At 60.5% G+C, this 19,545-nt stretch overlaps 1 protein-coding gene across 1 annotated transcript; it reads right to left on the reverse strand.

Annotated features, from left to right (window-relative positions):
• Nucleotides 1–258: 258 nt before the first annotated feature.
• On the reverse strand, nucleotides 259–11,527 carry ST6GALNAC2 (ST6 N-acetylgalactosaminide alpha-2,6-sialyltransferase 2). Its single transcript, XM_050908493.1, has 10 exons — nucleotides 11,402–11,527; nucleotides 5,353–5,445; nucleotides 5,174–5,231; nucleotides 4,345–4,519; nucleotides 3,366–3,531; nucleotides 3,143–3,281; nucleotides 2,882–2,985; nucleotides 2,637–2,720; nucleotides 1,917–2,016; nucleotides 259–1,684 (listed from the first exon to the last, which is right to left on the reverse strand). The coding sequence occupies exons 1-10, from the start codon at nucleotides 11,524–11,526 to the stop codon at nucleotides 1,517–1,519; spliced, it is 1,212 nt and encodes a 403-aa protein (XP_050764450.1). The 5' UTR covers nucleotide 11,527; the 3' UTR covers nucleotides 259–1,516.
• Nucleotides 11,528–19,545: the final 8,018 nt, after the last annotated feature.

Consider the following 19,545-nt stretch of genomic DNA (forward strand, 5'->3'; position numbering starts at 1 on the left):
CTCATTTGAACTGGCTGAAAGCAGCCTGCTGTGAGCTTGAGGGGGTTTTGAGGTTCCCTGGCTCATGGCCAGGGTATCTCTTGCCATCTCTGCAGTAAATCATTCCTCCCCAGCTGACGTACAGCAAATAGCATCCCAAGTGGAAAAAGGCTGTGCTCAGAGCTGCTCCCAGAGATCCAGCACAGCCTCTGCGCGGGGCACCGGGCCTGGTCTCCACGGTTTAACCCGGCTCCCATCCCCATCCCTGCCTCTGGGCCGTTCCCCAGTCAAAGGTTTGCTCTACTACATGCTACAGCTCCCCTGCTGCGGGAGGTAGGGGCTCTCACCCCCACCCAGTTCATCAAAACAACAGAAACAGGCATAAAAGAAAATCATTCAACATTTATGTAATTACACAAAGTGGGAAAGTGTCTCAGGTTACGCCGCTCCCTCTGCTATTCCCTATCAACCCTCCGGCCACCACCAGCTGGAGCAGCCTCGCCAGTGGGTCTTCCTTAGCAGCGCTGGCTTACATGGGGTGGCTGAAGGGTTCAAGAGCTTCACCTCCCTCGGGTTTTTGGGGAGGAAAAAAAATTAAAAGAATGACTCACCCAACGAGCTAGCAGGTTCCCTAACCCACCTGGCATGGGGCTGCCTTCTCAAAGCACTTAGAGGGCACCACATGGTCCCCGTGCAAGAAAAACCCAACAAACGCACTACCGCACACGTGGGCAGTAGGCCAGCTCGCATCTCCAGGATGCTCGAAGGCCAGCCACGTTTCCGATGTCCCGGCTGAGCTGCAGTAACCCTACTCTTAGCTGATGGCTTTTAAGACCCTTCCTTGTTTGAAAACACCATGACCTAGAGAAGGGGAAAATGACAGGGCACACTGTGTGTCTGTCACAGGAGAGGGCAGCCAAGCCGCTGTCTTTCCCGCTGATCATGGAGGCAAACTGATCCTTCTGGAAAGCAGCACATGTCAACCCAGAGGTGGCTGGAGTTCGGGCTTTCTGCAGTCTGGGAGGGAGGTGTTCTCCAAACACACCACCTTCCTGTTAGCTGGATGATCTCGTCTCCAGTCCAAGGATTCATCATGCCTGTTGTGGTCCCACCACGGTAACGAGCATTTGAGCTGGAGTGTGATGGCAAGGTGAAGGGCGTTTTCCACATGTACACATCTCCAGCATCCTCTTCCAGCATCACCCTACTCCTCCTGTGCTTCACAGGGGCCGCTGCTGCCCCACAGCTGTGTTTGTGGGGCTAGGAGTTCACAGCCACGTGCCGTGGTGCTTCTTGGTGCCCCAAAGGCCACTTTCAATCACATTGAGCCACAAAACATTGCGGAGATCCCCAAGGAAATGCAACATTACCAGCTTCGGCTTGCCCCTTACCATCACACCACCGCCGGCTGCGGTGCAGCTCCTTGGGCTGGCTGGCCAGCTGGGGAGAGCCCTTGGGAGGGAGAAGGTGGCCTTCGGGAAAGAGGAGAAGAGCCACAGGAGTCCTTGGACTTGCCCCTGTGGGCGACCGCCCGGCCTCACCGCTGGTAGAGGGTCATGATCCCTGCTTGGTGTAGGCTCCTCCACAGCGCTGCCTCCAGCATCATGTCGTGGTTGGCATAAAACACCAGCGGTTTCTTCTCCAGCTCGTAGTAGTGGTCTGAGAACTGCTCGTAGTTGGCGGTGATGAACCCGTAGGCACTGACCTGCAGGGAGGGAGGTGGGACAGACAGACGAAGGACGGGGTCAGGGCTCCACCTCGGGTGGACCGTGCACCAGCACCACCCCCTCCAGGGACAGAGGGTGGCACATGCAGGACAGCCACCAGGACCACACTGGTCCCCACCAGGAGCCTTACAGCAGCTATTCACAAGCCCCCAGCAGCCAAAGGGGGGATCCCCTTGTCCCCAGGGGGAAGGTGGCCCCGTGGCCTCTTACCTGGTCGCAGGTGTGGAGCGCAGTGAGGAGCATGAGGGCGCCGGTGCTGGGCATGTAGAGCGAGCCGTACTGCGTGTTCAGGAGCTCCGACCGCAGGAACCTGCCGGGGGGCACCGCAGGTTTGGGGGGGGGGGGGGGGCTCACGGCTGGCACGGCACCGCGGCCCCCAGCACCAGACCCTGCAGCACCCAGTGCCCGTTCAGCCCCCACCGCGCGCTCGGTGACACCGGTGCCCGGTAAGGCAGGAGCACCGAGTGAAACGCAGGGCTCGTGGATTCTCTGACGGCTGCTCCTAAGGTTCAGCTCATTTGCTGCAGGTTGCTACAAGGCACCTCTCCGCTGCCTGAAATCACCCCAACCCAGGCGTCTGCTTTCATGAAAGGCAGGAAGAGCCAATCCCTTTGGGCCCTACCTCTGCTCCTGTTCGACTGGGTCAAAATTTAATTTATTTTGGGAAATGGGAGGCAAGGTGAGCACAGCGAGGTGTAGGAGGGGATGTGAGCTGTGCTGCAGTGAATAGGAACGGCAGGGGAGAGATGCCTCTGCCTTGTCTGCGGAGAGCAGGGCAGAGGTGGTTTCAGTGCCTGGGGAGGACTGGGACTGCGCTTTGATGCTGGGCAGCCACTGGTCTGTACTGGAGAGAGCAGTGGCAGGAGGCAGGTGATCTGAGCCCAGCCTGGAGTAGAGCTGGGCAGCAGCTGCGGCCCTCATCATCCTCACCTCGCTGTCAGGTACTGCAAGAAATCTGGATGCAGCAGCTTGAACTTCTCCGCAGACGCCTCCGGTCCAAAATACTTCCGTGGCCTGCAGCGGGGCGAGGAGAAGGGCACAATTTCCGTCACTGGGGTCCTGGAGCTATTTGGGGTTTATCCCACCAGGGACAGATGTGGGGTGAGGGCAGGCAAGTCACGCTCCCTCCGGTGCATCACGAAAGGTGCTGGGGGGGATCTTGGGGGGCTACTCACTCATCCCCCTTGTCCGAGCCCTCGGGGACTGGGCTGCCCTGGATGGCCGACTTCAGCATGACATAGTCACGGACATCCGAGGGGATGAAGATGTACCTCAGGTCCTGCAGCAGGGACACAGACGGGGGGGACTTTGGGGCACTGCCCATGCCAGCGAGGTGAGGACTGAGGGCTCCCGAGATGGGGAGAAGGTTTGGGGGGCAAGCCCAGCCTCAAGGGACAACTTAGGATCAACTCCCCAACAAGCCCTCGGGGTCTCACCTTGGCCTGGGGTATCTGGGTGAAGCCATACTCCTCGTAGGCGATGAGGGAGTTCTTCATGGTGTTCACCGTGAAGCCGTAGAAGGAGATCTTGGTCCCGACGTCCTCCTCAAAGCCTTTGATCACGGCACCGTTGAGCCTGCAGGAAAATCGCAGGACGTGTGTCCAGGGCTGGTCTCTCCCCAGCACCCATGGCCCCATCCTGCCCAGGACCCGTCCGCACCTGAAGACCAGGTTGTGCGCATCAATCGCCTTGCCCTGCCGTGAGCCGTTGAGGATGCCGCCGTTGCCCACCACGGCACAGCGGACGCAGCCCCCGGGGAAGGCGTCCCTGTCGAAGAGGTGCCTGTTGGCGGAGGTGTTGAGGAGCCGGAGGGTGCTGCCCACCACTGGAACACAGCAGGATGGGGCCGGTCAGCGGGGAAAAAGGTGTGCATCAGCCCGCGTGAGCACGTGCGTGCTTAAGCGTGCAACAGCACGCACAGACAAGCTTGCGCAAGAGCACATCCAGGAGCAGCACACAAGAAAGGTCACGCCATCCTCGTGCAGGAGAGGGGTCTACAGGTGGGATGGGGGGACACCAGCCAGTCCCTCCTCTCCCAGGCTTGGTGTCACCCCCTCATAGCCCTCCATGTTCCTAAGCCTGCTCCAAACAGCGGCCACCTGAGGCCGTGCAAGGCACGAGGATGCATCCGGACATCTCCAGCCCCAGCTCTGTTGATGCTGCTGCCCGTGCTGGCCACGTCCCCTCCTGACAATGCCTCTTTGCATCTGCCACCAGTTCACTCCCCCGCACCATCCCCAGCACTTCCCAGCCCAGGGATTGAAGCCAGCGGCTGCTGGGGAGAGTAGAGAGTGGGTTTGGGCTAGGAAGGGAAACAATCTCCATCCACAACAATGGAGCGGATTGTCCGAGCTCCTCCGGCCCCAGTTAATAATCATGCACACACTGGAGCTTTTATTTGGGGAAAATGTCACAAGATGCAGCAAGCGGCATTTGCAAAGCCGTCCCCTCCACCCCACGCCCTGGGAGGCAGAGTGGGAAGAGATCAAGGTCCCTGGCTCCTCTGCAGGGCTTCTCTGCCTGCCCCATGTCTTCAGTCCCTTCTGCCGGGCTCCCCGGGCCCCTCGAGCTGCGCCGCACGCTCCCACCACCCCCCTTGCCCCATCTGTTGCCGCTCCCATCCCGGTTGGGTCTGTACCTGTGTGGGACAAGCCTTGCCAGCCGTAGGGGACGTGTCGTGTCTTCAGCCTGTCCCACGTCTCCGGGGTGAAGTGCTGGTCCCACATTAGCACGGGGGTGTCGAAGAGGAAGATCTCCCCAAACTTGGGGTCTGCCTTTGCTCTGGCCATCACTGAGCGGAGGCACGTGCTGGGCTGGAGGGGAGGAGGACCTTGGTTCAGTCTCCAGCCTGGATCTACCTTTCCTCCAACATCTCCACCCCTCAGCAGGCACCAAGGAGAGGACAAACCCAGGGACAGAAATGCTCCTTGTCCCTCACATGTTCTGCTGGGTCACCCAGGCAGGGCACTGCCTCATGCCTTGGTTTCCTGCTGCAAAACATGCTTTGGTACCCAGCTCACCAGGGCTGGGAGGACCAGGGCTTACAGAGTCACCACAGAGCACGAGCCCTGTGAAAGATCCAGCACCTTCTAGTGTGGGCACCCTGCTAAAGCCCTTTGCTGTATGAGAACAGCCCCAGTGCCCAGGACCAGTCCCTCCCAGAGCCTGGGTCCATCCTCATGAGTCTCCAGCCCAGGCTGGTGGCCCAGGCATCACGGGGTTGGAGGGAGGGGGTGATGCTGGCTCCACGTTGTGGAATTGCTCGGGGAGGTGCTGCAACCGCAGCAGGGAGGCCTGGGGAGACCCACACGCACGGATGGAGGAGGTTGCTCCTCCGCACACACACGCACACAAAACCCCTTCCAGATGATGCTGCTCCTCCTCAGCTTCCCCACACAGACCTTCAACCAACAAAACCCAGCAAGGAGGGCCACTGGGGACACTAACCGTACTGTGCTAACGATTACCTGCTTTCTGCTGGGCTTGGGCTCCTCCAGCTCGGCAGAAGGCTTGAAGGACTTCCCGCTGGAAAGGGGGAAACACATAGCGGAGTTAAAAATCCACCACTTGGGCACTGGGAAACCCCATAGTGGGCAGGGGGCTCCCAGCTCGTGCCAGGACCGCTGCGCACACCTTCCCCCCTTACCTCTCTAAGCCGCCTTCAAGGGGCCATCTGCGGCTGCCAGCCCGGCGCGATGTCCCCGGCGGAGCCAGGACCAGCAGCTCTGGCTGCAGCAGGCTGGGAAAAGAAGCCGGTGGGGGTTCAGCCGGGGAGGTGACACTGAGCCTCCGCACCCTGACACCCCCCCCACCTGCGAGAGTCACGGGGCAGGACCACGTCATCTCCCCTCCACCGCTGCCTGCGGCCACCCACCCCGTCTGCGCGTGTTTCTGCAAGCGGGGAGCCATGGATTTGCAAAATACTGGGTTTATGCAGAAAGCAACCGCAGTCTCCTGGTGGGTCCCACCTTCCAAAACCGGCACCCAGCCCAGCCTGCAGCCTTTGGGGGGACCCTGCCGAGACCTCCCCGGCTCTTCCCACCAACCCACCTTTCCCAAGCCCGAGGGGGATGGGGCTGGGACAAGCCGGGCAGGCCAGCAGGACACATGTACTTGCTACAATGGCGAAGCAATCGGCAGCTGAGATCTGGAGGCTCTTGGGGTGTACGGGACCCCCCTCTGCCACGGGGCCAGCTGGGGCATGCCCTGATCCTTCGTTTAGCACTGGGGGACAGAGGCAGAGGGCTTCCCGCTCCAAGCACCTCGGGGTGCCCTGAGCCCCGTGGGGCCAGGCAGAGCAGACCCGGCCTCCCGGAGGAGGGGGTGCGGGGCTGGGGGCCGGGAGCGGGCAGGGTCGCAGCCTGGCAAGCAGGAGGTGGGAGCCCACCGGAGGGGAACAGGCTCCCATTCATCCTCACACAGAAGGGCCCTTCAGAGCCCCCCGGCGCCGCCTCCAGCCCAGCCGGCAGGTGCTCAGGCCAGAAGGGGGGTATTGTGGAGGAGACAAGGGCCCCCTTGTTATGGGATCTCTGCTTGGGAGCCCGGGGACAGGTAGAGGCAGGTGGGGAGCGGAGCTCTGCCTCCCCCCCCGGCCCCCGCCGGCGCGACAGGCGTTGGGTTTCCGTCCCCGCCACGGCCCCTGTCGACACCAGCAGCACCCACAGCCCTGCCCGGGAGCGGATCCAGACCCGTTTGCCACCCAAACCCCGCTCTGTGCCACCCTGGGGATACGGCATGACACAGGGGGACAGCCCAGCGCCTTGCCTGGGTGCTGGCACCGGGGGCTGGAGCATCTCCCCAGGCACGGATGGGGAGTCAGGGCCAAGTGGACTTTAGTCCCAGCTCCCTCCTTGCACCGTCCCAGCACCGCCAGCTCTGGGCAGGGGATGCCAAGGGCAAAGGCGTCCCCCCTGCGCAGGGGGCTGAGCACCGCCAGCAGAGCAGGGCAGCTTTTTAAATCAAGCCAGTGCGTCCTGCCTCGGCATCCCATAAAAAGGCAGCTCCCCAGCAAGAGCTGCTGCCCTGCAGAGCCTCCGCCATTCAAAACACACACTCTCCAAGCCCAGGGGCAAGGTCCCCGGCTTAGCCCTGCCCCGTGCCCACATCTTGCCTTCCAAACACGTGCAAAGAGCCGTTCTGCTGCGTACAGTACGGGAGTGCTGACACCGGGGCTGGCCCCAGAGCTGGGAGAGGGGTCAGGCAGGGCGCTGCCCCCACCTCCCCTTGCAGCCACCAGCTTATCCCTGAAGCTCATCCCAGGAGCACCCGAGCTGGCGGAGAGAAGGGAGGGCAAACCCCCGGGAGGGCCCACCAAGGTGGGACTGAGGCGTCCCAGGGAGATGCCGGAGCTGCAGCTTTCTGCAGGGCCTTTCTGGTGTTATCACTGCGAGCATGTAAATAAACCCAGCCTGACCAAACTTGCCTGTTCCCTCGGCTTGCAGACAGGAGTGGAGCTGCCCTGGCAGGGTCTGTGCACAGCAAGGCACTGGCTGGGAAAGGCCATCCAAAGGCTGTATGAGACCTTGTGGTTACACTGGAAGCTGCTCTTTCAGCCCATCTCTGCCAGGTACAGGCAGCACACGCCGGTCAGAGCAGAGCTCGCCCATGCAAAAGTCTCGCAGCAGCTACAAGGAGAGCTCTGCGCGCTGAGTTAGCTTAGCTGCAATGAACCACCGTGGGATCTCCGCAGAGCTCACCCTCAGCAAGCCACCCCAGCCCTGCTTTCTTCCTCCATCTCACGACGCAGGAGCTTATCAACATTATCAGCACCTGAACAACAGACCAGGGACTGAAGAAACGTCCCTGCTCCAAACCCAGCACCAGAACCAGCTCCTGCAAAGCACGGAGCTCCCCGGAGCAGCACAACTCCCTGCACCCAAAGCCCCCAGTTTGGCCACCCACCCTTTTCCTGGCCACAGAGGCGCAACCCACCACCAAACCCCAAAAGCCGTTACCCTCACACATCGTGCCCAGGCTCGTGCTGCCCAGGAGCTGCATGCACTGAGTCTCTCCCAGCCCCGCCAGCCTCCCCAGCCCTTTTCCGTCAGGCTCATGAGCCCCAGCTGCACAGCTCTGCCCACCCAGCCCCTCCCCAGCCCTCTCCCACTCTTGTTTCTTGGTACAGATCCTTCCCTTCTCCTTCCCTGGCTCATCCCAGTGCCTGCAGGACAAGGCAAAGACCCGGGCGCTGGTAGCGGGAGGGTGCTGTGCTGCTTTCTGAACTGCCAGGGATGCTGCGGGAACACCCGGGGCAGCGCGGGGGGCTCAGACCCAGCTCTGCTGAGGCTGGCTGGAGGGAGGTGGGCGCAGGCAGCCCGGCAGGTTGGCCTCTGTTGGCGTTCGATGGGAGCTGGGACCCACCTCCACCCGTGGCCAGACGCGGTGCGTGGCACTTGCTCATCGCTTCTTCCAGGACTTGTGCTGACGTGATAAACTCGGTCCCTGTGTCAGCACCTCCCTGCACTCGCACCCCAGCTGTGGGTGCTGGAGCCAGCTCCCCAGCATCGCGGCAGCCATCCTGGCTGTGGCTGCTGCCCAAACCCTGCCGGGGAGGGCGTGGGGCGGGCAGGCCCCCCCCGCCAAACGGCAGCTCGGTGGCGCATCGGGGAGTCAAACGCTTTGACGTCACCCGCCAGGATGTGGCGAAGCACCTCGTGATGCTTGGTTGACTCAGAAGATGACAACCCTCCCCGAGACCGGCCGATGCACAATGGGGCTCCAGGGAAGGAGTGGCCCGTGGCTGCCCGGGCACCGGCCGTGGCAGAAGAGCCAGCCAAGCCTGGGTGCACTCTCTCACCGCCGTGGCATTTACAAATATGACGTCTCTGGTCCATGGCCACCCACCGTTTCCGGAAGGTAACACCATGTACGACTGTTGTGAGCACACACTCCGGTCTTATCTTCAGCAAACACTCCGAGGGCCCTGCAGAGCCATTCGAGGGACCCAAAGCAGCAACACGAACCCGCTCTCGGAAGGCATTTGCTCCATCCCACCGTGAAGGGCTGAGCTCCAGAAAGCATCTTTCCTCGGCGCAGAGCCAGAGCAGCACAGCGAGGCTGGGCAGAGCTCTGCGCTCATCCCGGCTGCCCTAACAATAAAGGCACAAGCCATGCCGGCAGCTCGCCGGCAGGGTTTCAGAGAGATGGCCGGGCAGCACCGACCTCCGGGGAAGCGAGCATTTATCAGACCAAAACCAACCCGGGCCCGTCCGGCAGCTTTAGTGACTCTAGATCACCTCGAGCCGATCGCATGACCCCGCGGTGGCGACGACCCATTCGAATGTCTGCCCCATCAGCTTCCGATGGTACTGTCTGTGCCTACCGTGGTGACCACGGGTGATGGGGAATCAGGGTTCAATTCTGAAGAGGGAGCCTGAGAAACGGCTACCACATCCAAGGAAGGCAGCAGGCGCGCAGATTACCCACTCCCAACCCGGGGAGGTAGTGACAAAAAATAACAATACAGGACTCTTTCGAGGCAGGGAGTGGGACGGGGCTGTGCCCAGCTGAACCCGGGGGGCTCTGGGGATTCGGTTCCCTGAAGCCCCACTGACCGCAGGGTGGCCAGCTCTGTGGGGACAGGGGCATTTCGCCCACCTCCGTAGGGGCCTCACCGCTGCCACCAGCTTTGCACTGAACTGGAGGGGGACTCGGCATTGCCGTGGGTATCTGGCCGTTGGGTGATTTGGTGCTGGCAGCAGCCAGCATCAATTGGGGGGTCAGCTTCCTCCTGACCCCCTTCATCCCCCTGTAAGTCTGCATGGAGACACTGCTCACACAAACCTCTCCGCTAAAACGTGGCCGCCTGCACCGACGCACCCCTGACCCTCCCTTTCTGCCCCGACAGCAGGCAGAGCGGGAAGCGTGCGCTCTGTGATGGCACATCAGCCGTGCGGAACACCGGCCATCCCGGTTTCACCTCTGGACTCAGCCCCGCATCCGTCAGCAGAGCAGCGCCGATTCCTCCGGGTGTGTGGTTCAGGCTGGACAAGCAGCGATCACAGGGCAGCATGTTTGTAAACACAGGGAATCGGAGCGAACAGGACTCGCTCTGGTTCGGAGCGCAGGTCAGCTCCCCGTTACCTCACCCTGGGCTCCTCGCTGGGGCTGGGCGAGCTGACCCTCGGTCCCATCGGTTGCGGGGCAGGAGCCTGGGCTGGCTCTGCAGTGGGGGGACCTGGGGCTGGGGCAGATCCAGGCAGGGTCAGGCAGTGGCTGAGTTACCTGCAGCCTGCCATGTGGTGGGAGGAACCCGCTCCTGGCTCCCATCCCATGGATCTCTTCCGCACCCTGCTCCTGGGATGGGCCACAGACCCTGTGCCAGGGCACGGCTGGTTTCCATTCCCAGCTGCAGCGTGGTCCTTGGGCACATCCTGCTGCCCTCGTGGGCCTCAGTTTCCCCTCTCATGGACATCAAGCTCTTGGCAGGGAGCTGCTCCACACCCCAGCCACGACCTGCGCCAAGCACCATGCGGTACGGGCTAACACCGCTGGCACCACTGCTCACCCAGCATGGCTCAGTGTGGAAAAAGCAAACCTCTGCCCGGGCTGCTGGGGATACTTCTGCTCCGCAAGCCCGGCAGGAGAGGGGATCTCTGCCCTGGGCAGGACAGGAGGGGGCAAGGAGAGCCCTTGGCTCCCAGCTGGGGAAGAGAGAGTGTCCGGACCTCAGGGCAGCCCAGCCAGCTGCATCCCCAGCAACTCCCAGTGCAAATCTGGCTGCACTCAGCTCACCCCGTGCAGGACTAGCTCTGGTCCCCACAGCATCCTCCATTCCCAGGCAGCACCCAGGCAGCTGGGCTCTGTCGCACCGACGGTACCCAAAAGCACCCAGCGTGGAGGCGAGGGACACCCGTAGCACTCTCCTGGCACATTACCCGACGCTCGCAGGAGAGGAGGGCAGCTGGTCCCGCAGGCCAAGTGCTGTGCAGGCTCCCTCACACCCTGCCCGCTCAGCCGCGCTCCCCAGGGCTCCCTGGGGGACCCCAGCACCCTTGCCCGCCTGGCACCGGACAGACTCAGGAAAGGGCTTGGGGAGGTTGGAGGATGCAGGGAAGGCAGACGTGACCACAAAGGGGGAGATGCAAATTGCCGGAGTTTGGGAAATGCTGCAGCCTCTGGGAGTTTGCAAGCGGTGGCGGGGGGGGGCAGCCCCGGGGATCCGAGCGGGCTGCGGGCAGCCGTGCCCTGCCCCTGCAGCGGGGGGGATCCGTGCAGCTCCATGGGGGGCTAAACCTCCCCCCAGGACAATCGGCCAGCTCTGATCCTAAATCAGCCCAGCGGGGACACATGGGGCTCGCAGAGGGTCTGGCCGCCTGCTGAAGGGGGTTTGATCCTGCCGGGAGCTGAGCACCCTCAGTCGTCCCTGGACCCAGCAATGGTTTCTTTGCACTGTGATGGGCTGAACCCACGTGGGGACCTCTGCAGCCTCCCACGGCCCCAGGGTCCCACGCTGGGCACCCCTGGGCTCAGCTGGTGGCCGTGGGCAGGACCCGGTGCCCAGGACACCTTGCGGGGGGCAGAGCCTGCTGCAAGCACATTTCTCAAACCAGCCAACAACCGGGGGCACAGCTGGGATAACCTGCACTAAGGGACCCACACCGGCACCCCAGTTCCCCCTCCACATCCCAGTGCATGGTACCTCGTGCTGGATTTGCACATCCCTGCCTCCCGCCCCCCTCCCCGTCCCCCCTTACCTGGCTATGATCCTCTGGCTGGTGGGCGACTCCACCGTAGCGTAGTAGTGACTGTAGAGGAGCAGGGAGGATGTTAAACCTGCCAGGAGCAAAAGGCAGAGCCGTTTCCAGTGCGGGGACCCCATCCCAGGCACTTCAACTGCCGGAGTAGCGCAGGCAAGCGGGAGCGTGGGAGCCCGCGCTGCCTGCACCGGATGCACCGCCGTCCCGCCGCTGCCTGCAAGGGGCCCTGCAAACTTCCCGGCCCCTCTCCTCTCCCGGCCCGGTGGGTGCGGACACGGCTCTGGCCTGGCTCCGTCCTGCCCTGGGTGCCCAGCTGCACCTTGGAGCAGGCTGGGATATTCCTCCGGAGCGGTGGGAGGGAGGGTGTGAGCCAGAGGGAGGAGGCACCAGGCTGACTGGTTCAGGCTTGCTGAGAAAAAAAGCACTTTTGAGCTGCTTTTTCTCCGAGCTGGGGATTAAACATTTACTCAGACCAGCAGGGAAATGTGCTTTTTTTTGCCTCCTTTTCATGCCACCCACCTACAGCTCACAAAGCACGGAGGTTCCCCCTTTCTGTAACTTTCTTGTTCGGCTAAAATATGTGCTTTCACCACCGGCTGCTTCACACCCGGCAGCACGCACAGCCCACACCAACACCTGGTGACCCCCCGGTGCAGCCACCGCCGAGCGTGGCCGGAGGCGTCTGCTGTTTATTAGAAGTTTATCAGAAACTCCAGGCTCCGAAGTAAAGCCGGGCTCCGGCCCTGGCGTGCCCGACGGCAGCACCGCGGCACATACCCGCACCCAGCCGCTCGCAGGCAAACCCACCGCTGCGGGAGCAAATCTGGTGCCAAAGGAGAGAAGCGGGGGACACTGGTGGGGTGCTGCCTCGGGGTCCCTGGCTGCTTTCTGGCTGAACAGATCGCTCCCCCACAATGTGGTTTTGCAGCAAACAAAACCATTCAGGGCTTTGTGCCGAGGTCGACAAATAGTTTGGGCTGGGGGAAAGGAAAAACGGGCTTGCGGGGTTTTGGGGGGAAATCCGAATGAAGCATTTTGACATTTTCGGAAGGGAAGTGCTTCTGTTTCTTTTTTGAAAGAATGTTTCAACACTACTTTTTAGTTAAACTCATCTAAACAAAGAAAACAGCCCTGCAAACTAAAGGATATGCATACCAAAATGTTTGTTACAGCGGGGGAAGGGACTCGGCAAGGAAAACAAGTGTTTTCAGTTGATCTGCAGTGATTCCGGGGGGGGGCTGGATTTTTAGGAAGCCACCAGACTCAGGGAGCAGCAGCACGGTGAGCCCTGCTCCATCCAAACCCTCGGCCCTGTGCCCGTGGCTCCCCGAGCACCCACAACATGTCGCTCCAGGGTGTCACCCACCTCCGGCCCCTCCCCAAATACCCGCTGTCGTTATTGAGACCCAGAAACCCCGGGGCCAAACCCCATCCCTGCTCCCGGGTCCCACCCGCGCACCCCCAGGCCGGTGTATTCACAGCTGCGTTTTCCCCAACACTTCTTACCCCCCCCCCCGATCCAATCACCCCCCACGTCCATTCCTGCTTGCCCAGACGCGTTTCCAATGATGCTGCTCGTTCCAAGGAAGATAAATGCAAAACCCATTTCATGTGAGTTTGCTTCAGTCTCCATTTGCTCGCATTACTGCAAGTCCCCCAGTTGCCGGCCCTGGTCCTCTGGGAATTTTGGCTGTACAGGGATGGCACCGTGCTGGCATCCACAAAGTGCCCAGGTTGCATCGGTGGCGATGTCCTGGCGTCAACACCGGAGCAGGTCTGTGACCCGAGGCTGGCAGCGGTGGCAGTGCTGGCCTTGTCCCACTGGGAGAGTGGACATCGGACCTGGGTCAGCACGAGGGGATGGCGGCCGGACTGGTTTTAAAGAAAACTGACAGGGAAGAAGCCCGGCTGTTGCGCAGGGGCCGGGGAGCTGTGGCAGGCAGGCTTGGCTGGGCATGGGGCGTCCCGGTGAAGGAGAGAGCAGGCAAGGAGCTGGAAGGACAGGACAGACCATCACCGCTTGGACACGCAGGGATGAAATCGGGTCTAAAGCTCAGCTGGAGCTAAAACTACAATAGGAAGGGCAGGAAGAGGGAGTTAACACGTACCCTAGTAGCAAAGGGCAGCTCAGAGAAACGCGGGCGTGCCGACGGGAGAGTTTGATGCTTTTTGCCTCTATCAGTGAAGCCTGCTCCCAGCCCCCAGGTGTACTGGCATCGTAAAGAAGACTCAGGGCCAGCGGAGGTGGGACAAGAGTCTGGGGTCCTGCTCAAAGGTCCCCCCAGCCTGGAGCCTGTCCCCACCCGGCGTGACTCGGGGGTCGCCCTTGTTCGCTCTGACCTGACGGATTCGTTCCCTGCAACCCAGCGCCTCGGCTCACATGCTCTCAGCTCTGGCCCTTCGTTAATCATGGCTAATTATTACTGACTGTTCTAGTAAATCACAAGGGACGTAGAAGGACTTGGCCCTGGAGGCGGACGACCGATGGTCCGGAGCGAGTGGCTTGGGGAAAGCCAAGAATTTGCCATCCGGAGACATTTATGGCCCAATTATGCAAACGCTGGCGAGCGGCAGCTTCGGTGCGTTTGCTCAGAGGGAGGGAGGAGCTGGCTTCTTCACACCGCTCTCATCTCTCTGTTTCCATGATATATGGTTTTCTACTGTTGGGTTTTTTTCAAAGGGGTGAAAATGAGATGCACAGTTCTTCATCTGCTCTACTTATTTTGTGCTACAATGCATTTTGGCCCATGCCCCAAAATTAAGTGGTGCTTATTTAGAAGTTACATAAGTGCGAAAACCTTTTAGGATGATAGCTGCCAAATAAAGATTAGGAAAAGAACACAAAAGAAATTACAGTGAAAACCAGCAAGTATCATTTTTAGCCTGGGCTTTTTATTCCAGTGATTACTTCTTGGAAACAAAACCCAAGCCATCCACATGGCTAGAGAAAGCAAGAGGAAAATAAGCACATTTTGCACCAGCTGGCTGTCGGCCACGGGTTGGTGGAGGAAAGTCTTGTGGTCTTTGCCATGATGAACTGTCCAGCTGGGAGAAAGAGATCTCCAAAAATCTCCTGGAGGATTTATATATCCCAATTTGTTCAGCAAAGGTCAGAGGCGCATTTAAGAAAGCGTCAAAAATCTGCTCATAGGAAATTTCCCTGAAATGCAAAGTCTGGACCTAGGAACGCGTTGCTGTCAGCCCCGCTGGAGAACGTGGGACCATATGGCTGCCTGCGGAGGCAAGGCCATCGCATAACGAAAAATTCGTCAGCAGATGTCTCGGGAGGCTGACGCACAGCCCCTTCCCGACTGGGGCGGGGAGAGCAGCGAGAGCGTGCCTCAGCCAAACCTCTTCTCGCCAGGTTCCCTGCAGAAACGGGGTCAGGCAAAGCGCCTACCTGCACTAACGCTGCCTGGGCGGTGCTGTGGATGCTCCCCACCGGTCTTTCCTTGGATTTTTAGGTGTTACTGCAACCAAAGTCAGGAGGCAAGCAGGGAAGCGACCGCACGGAGGATGCTTGGACATTGGGATCCCGGCGCCCACGTGACGGCAGTGCGGTGGCAGCACTCGGCTGCGGGACCAGAGATGCTCAGGGCTGTGCTCAGCATCACCCCATGGCAACTGCAGCTCCGAGCGCTGGGCTCTGCCTTTCTGCCTTACACACAACCCCACGCTGCGGGTAGGGAAAGGGGCTCGGGGATGCAGCTGCGCAGCGAAACTGAGCTGATGTGCCCCATCTTTGTGCCAATCTGGTAGGATGCGGTCCATCTGGGAAACACATCCTTTAGTCCCCTCCTGCTCCCCCCAGAAGCAGGAAGGTTGCGGGGACAAGCGATGGGCTGAGGTGGCAGTGACTAGGTGGCAGTATGTGGCTTACGTTGGCTCGCTCCCCTCGGCGCTGCTGGGGCCCAGCCCGGCTCTTATCGCAGAGATGTCCGCGCACGGCGCAGCCATTGGTCAGCCCTGGACCGCTGACTGCGGCCAAGACAAGCACATCACACAGTCCAAAGGCCATCCCCTCTCCGCCAGGCATGAGGCAACCTGTGGGGCTCTGGGTTATGCCCCGGAGGGGTGCAGAGCTGGAAAACACCTTTGAGAAATTAGGGTGACAACGCAAACCACAGCCTTCCCCTCTCTTGCCAGCTCTGGACCAGGCAGAGCAGATGCAGACTGATCCTGCCCTGTTCTTAGCAGGATAAACAGTTCCTGAGGTCTGCTGAAACACGGGAGCCTCAAAGCCATGTGGCCCAGGGGTCGGGCGAGGCTCTGTCCCCAAAGCACACAGCTAGGGACAGGGGACACTGTTTCTGAGTGTGGATGGGCGCCAGCCCCTTGTCCATCTGTGCGGTGCTGCCTGATGCTGCATGGCTGCTGTGGGAGGGATGGGGAGAGCTTTGGGATGTCCTCAGGACTCAGCAAGTGTCCTTCCAGAATTTACCACCCTGAGGGCTGGCTCAGGCCAAGCTGGGAAAGTCCCGCAGCACCCAGGGTCCTGATGCTCAGCCTGGCAGAGGAGCCGGACTACCACAGCCCCTTGGCGTGGGAAGCAGGGGCTGCTGCAGCCCCAGGAGCTGTTTGCCTGCAGGGCCCTGCCCTGGCACCTGGAGATGAGGGATTGCTGCAGGGGTGGTGCTCGGAGGTCACCTGGTGCTTTCTGCACAACAAAGCCATGGGCTGCTCCTTTATCTTGTTCTCCCTCCCCTATTATCAATAGTTTTTCTGGTCTGACTGGATTTCCCTGCTGCCACATCCCCAACAAAAGGGAGAAGGTTCACACAGCAGAGGTGAGGAGGGTGAGCCCCCCCCACCCCTGCGCACTGAGGGCCTGCTCCAAACCTCTCTCCACTTGGGGAACATAAATAGCATCTGGTGAGTCACCAGCAAAGAGGTTTTTGTGCTGACCTGGAGCCAGCACACACCTCTGCTACACTCCCATGGTGCCTGGTCGGCCACGGCTGCTTGAGAACGATGCATCCGGAGGGAGCACCTGCTCCATGCTGGGAAGCCGGGCGCTGGTGTCCAGCTCTGGCTGCTCTGTGCCTCGGTTTCTTGCCTGGGAACAAGAGAGACAGGAGCGACAATCTGGATGTGCCACCATGGCACCATGCTGCCTTCGAGCCGTGTGTGGCACACGCAGTGACTCCCTCTGGCACCTGGCTGGGTTTGGTCTTGGCTGCCAGTGCTAGCAGGTACCCCAAGCCCCAGGACACAGTGCAGAGCTCATCTTGTCCCCGCTCCCGGTCAGCCTAACTCTGCTCTCCGTAGCCTCCGGAGAGCAGGGCTGGGCTGACCGGGAGCGGGGACAAGATGAGCTCTGCACTGCCTGCATGCCCCAAGGCACACGCCCGTCCCCAGGCCCAGCAAGTCCCTGTCTGCTTCCTCCTGCTTCGGCCCCAGCCCCAGTTGAGGAGCTACGTGCCTGCAAACATGCAGCAGGACACGGTCCCTGCTTCTGCTAGACAGGCAAGCAGTCACACCACAAAAAGGGAAGACGTGGAAACCAAACAAAAGATTCGAAGCCCTGCCAGGAAGGTGACACCACGAGAGCTCCTGGGTGACAAGTGGATTTGTTTCCCACAACCTGGCAGGGAATATTTAGAGGCTGTTAACTCCTGGAGAACCCCAAGAGGAGCTGGGCACGGCTGTAATAACAGCTCATGGTACTCACCAACAGCTTCCCAAAAAAGCAGGGCTGACGCAACAGCAGCTTCCAGACACACTGACGCACAGTTGTGTATTTCTTCCCCAAATCAGACGTCTCCATTTAAATCTGGCAGACCCTGGAGCTCCTGGCAGTGGGGAAAGACACTGCTGGTCGCTGGCACTGGGTATCGTGTCCGCACACGAAGAGTTGCTGTGTCTGAGGCATGTCAGACCCGATCCTGCCGTTGGTCCCTCCGCTTGTGCTGCCTTCGGTGCCGTGCCATCTTGCACAAGCCAAAGCCACACCTTTGCACACACTTTGTAGCTGCAAGAGTGGCACTCGCAGGTACCAAATCTCCTCTATGCATGTCCCTACATACCCCAAGGAGCTCCCGGGCCATAAATCCTATGGGCAGGTGGGCATTATAAAGCAAAGGATACTGGGGGACAATAGTCTGACGCAGTTTGGGCAGCTGCAGGGCTGTGCGCAGCACTGGGACACGGCCTGTGCCAGACCCGGCATGATGCTGACAGGTCCCTGAACAGGAGCTGCCACCTGGTGGCACTGGGACAATCCTGCTGGCGAGGACCTGGATGGGGACCATTTGGGGTAGCCCTGCACCATGGCACTGGCTCTTTTCAGGTGCACCGAGGAGGCTGGGGCTACTGCGGCACAGCCCAGCATTGCTGCTTTCGCCCTGGTACACACACACACACACACACACTCAGCTGGGGACTCACCCAAGCCCTGAATCCTGGCTCTCGCCAAGGGTGCTCCAGCTGTAGCTGCCCTCCACAGGTTTTGCTACACCAGTTTGTGCCAGGCTGGCTGGGAAATGCCGCCTCCAAACCCCCTCGACTTCCCATGGCTGCTCCGGACCTGATGCCGCAAGGTCAGGTGGCTCTGGTGAGACACAGCTGGATTTCTGCTTCAGGGGATGTGTCCCCGCTGTGCGCCGCACCCTGGCCAGCCCACGGTGAGACGGGATGCCTTGGTGCAGGGGGGACAGGAGCAAAGTGAGGAGGTGAAGAGGACCACCAGGTCAAAGCCGCTTTTCTGGGGCCAGAGAGGATGTGGTTTTGAGCTTGCTGGGAAACTCCAGACCACAGCAAAGACCCTTCTCCAGCCAAGGTTATCCCTTGTAACATCAAACTATGCCAGCTGTGCTGAGAGGAAAGCCTGGAGGGAACAGGCTCTGCTGGGGTGGAAAGCCTCCTGGGAAGCCTGAGCCGCAGAGGAGCTGGGGGAAAGCACGGGCTGGGGGCTGCCAGCCCATCCCCAAAGCCTCCTTGAGGGACTCAGCCCCATCCCGCTTCCCAGAGGAGAGGGAAACAAAAGAGGAGGAGGGGGAAGGGAAGGGTCTAAGAGAAACTTCTTCCAACTTCTGGGGAAGAGAAAGGCCCTATTCAGGCAAGAAGAATACCCGTGCGGAGCTGGTCACTAAGCAACCCGCAGCAATTTGGTACGGCCCGACACACGGGCAAGGAACAAAGCTGCCTCGCTGCCCACCGAGAGCCCAGCGGGGTCCAGAGCTCCTGGGTGCAGGAGTTTGTCCTCGGTTGGCTCTGGAGGGTGACTAGCCTCCATCAGGCTCCCCCTTCACGGGGAGGCTGTGTACTGCTCAGGAAGGATTTCTGGTCTGCTCCAAAGCCCGTGGCTCCCCATGGGTCTGGTGTTCACACAGGGCTACATACATCATTCCCAACAGAGGTGCAGTGCATTCCGGATAACTCCCTGCTCCCACAGACACTGCGGGGCTTGTATGGGCAGAGCAGCCAAACGCAGGCTGCACCCTCTCCCAGATAAGCTGAATTCTTCATTTAGATTATCAGTGTGGGGGGTTGTCCTTTGCAAACAAGCTTAGTGAGACGTGAGAAACTGCTTGGCCTCTCCGCAGCACAAGGGAAAAAGGAAAAAAGCGACAAAGGAAATCAGGCCTGACAAACCCTGCTGACAATCCGCGCCGAAATGCCTCCCTCGGAGCCCAGGGGGTCCCTGGAGACGCTGCTGCCCCCAGCAGAAATGCTGCACAAAAGGAAAACCGCTCGCAGCCAGAGCAGGTCCACTGGGACCAGTCAGTGTGCAGCTGGGCCCCAATCCAGAGCCGGATGAGCCCGGGGAGATGCACTGGACCTGCCTGGACACTGGAAGCGGCTTTTTGCCTGCATGGTGTCAGGGGGGAAACATCCAGCCCTTCACGCATTTGACTCCAGCATCTGATATACTTGGAGAGCAGTTGCTGGGACAAGGACAAACTCGCCAGGTGTTTACCCACTTCCTCAGGGAGGTGTTTGGCTGGCTCTGATCCCCGCCTTGCGATAGCAAGGTGAACAAGGCGAGGATGCTCAGGTATGTCCACACAAGCTGCAGAGCACCTGCAGGTGGAGGTATTCTCATTAACACTCAGTCCTGCCCTTTCCTGGCTTCATCGTCCGCTATCTCAGACTTTAAGCAACTGCTTTGGACGCACACTAAATAACCACAACCCACAGGG

This window comes from Gymnogyps californianus, chromosome 19 (assembly GCF_018139145.2).
Source record: "Gymnogyps californianus isolate 813 chromosome 19, ASM1813914v2, whole genome shotgun sequence".
Lineage (NCBI taxonomy): Eukaryota > Metazoa > Chordata > Aves > Accipitriformes > Cathartidae > Gymnogyps > Gymnogyps californianus.

Bases quoted from the DNA above. Each gene is read 5' to 3' on its own strand.
- ST6GALNAC2 (XM_050908493.1), bottom strand. From the start codon at position 11,526: ATGGGGTCCCCGCACTGGAAACGGCTCTGCCTTTTGCTCCTGGCAGGT. The intron at 3,282-3,365 runs GTGCGGACGGGT...ATTTTCCTGCAG, and splicing joins GCGCACAACCTGGTCTTCAG to GCTCAACGGTGCCGTGATCA. The intron at 2,986-3,142 runs GTGAGACCCCGA...TCCCTGCTGCAG, and splicing joins CCCAGATACCCCAGGCCAAG to GACCTGAGGTACATCTTCAT.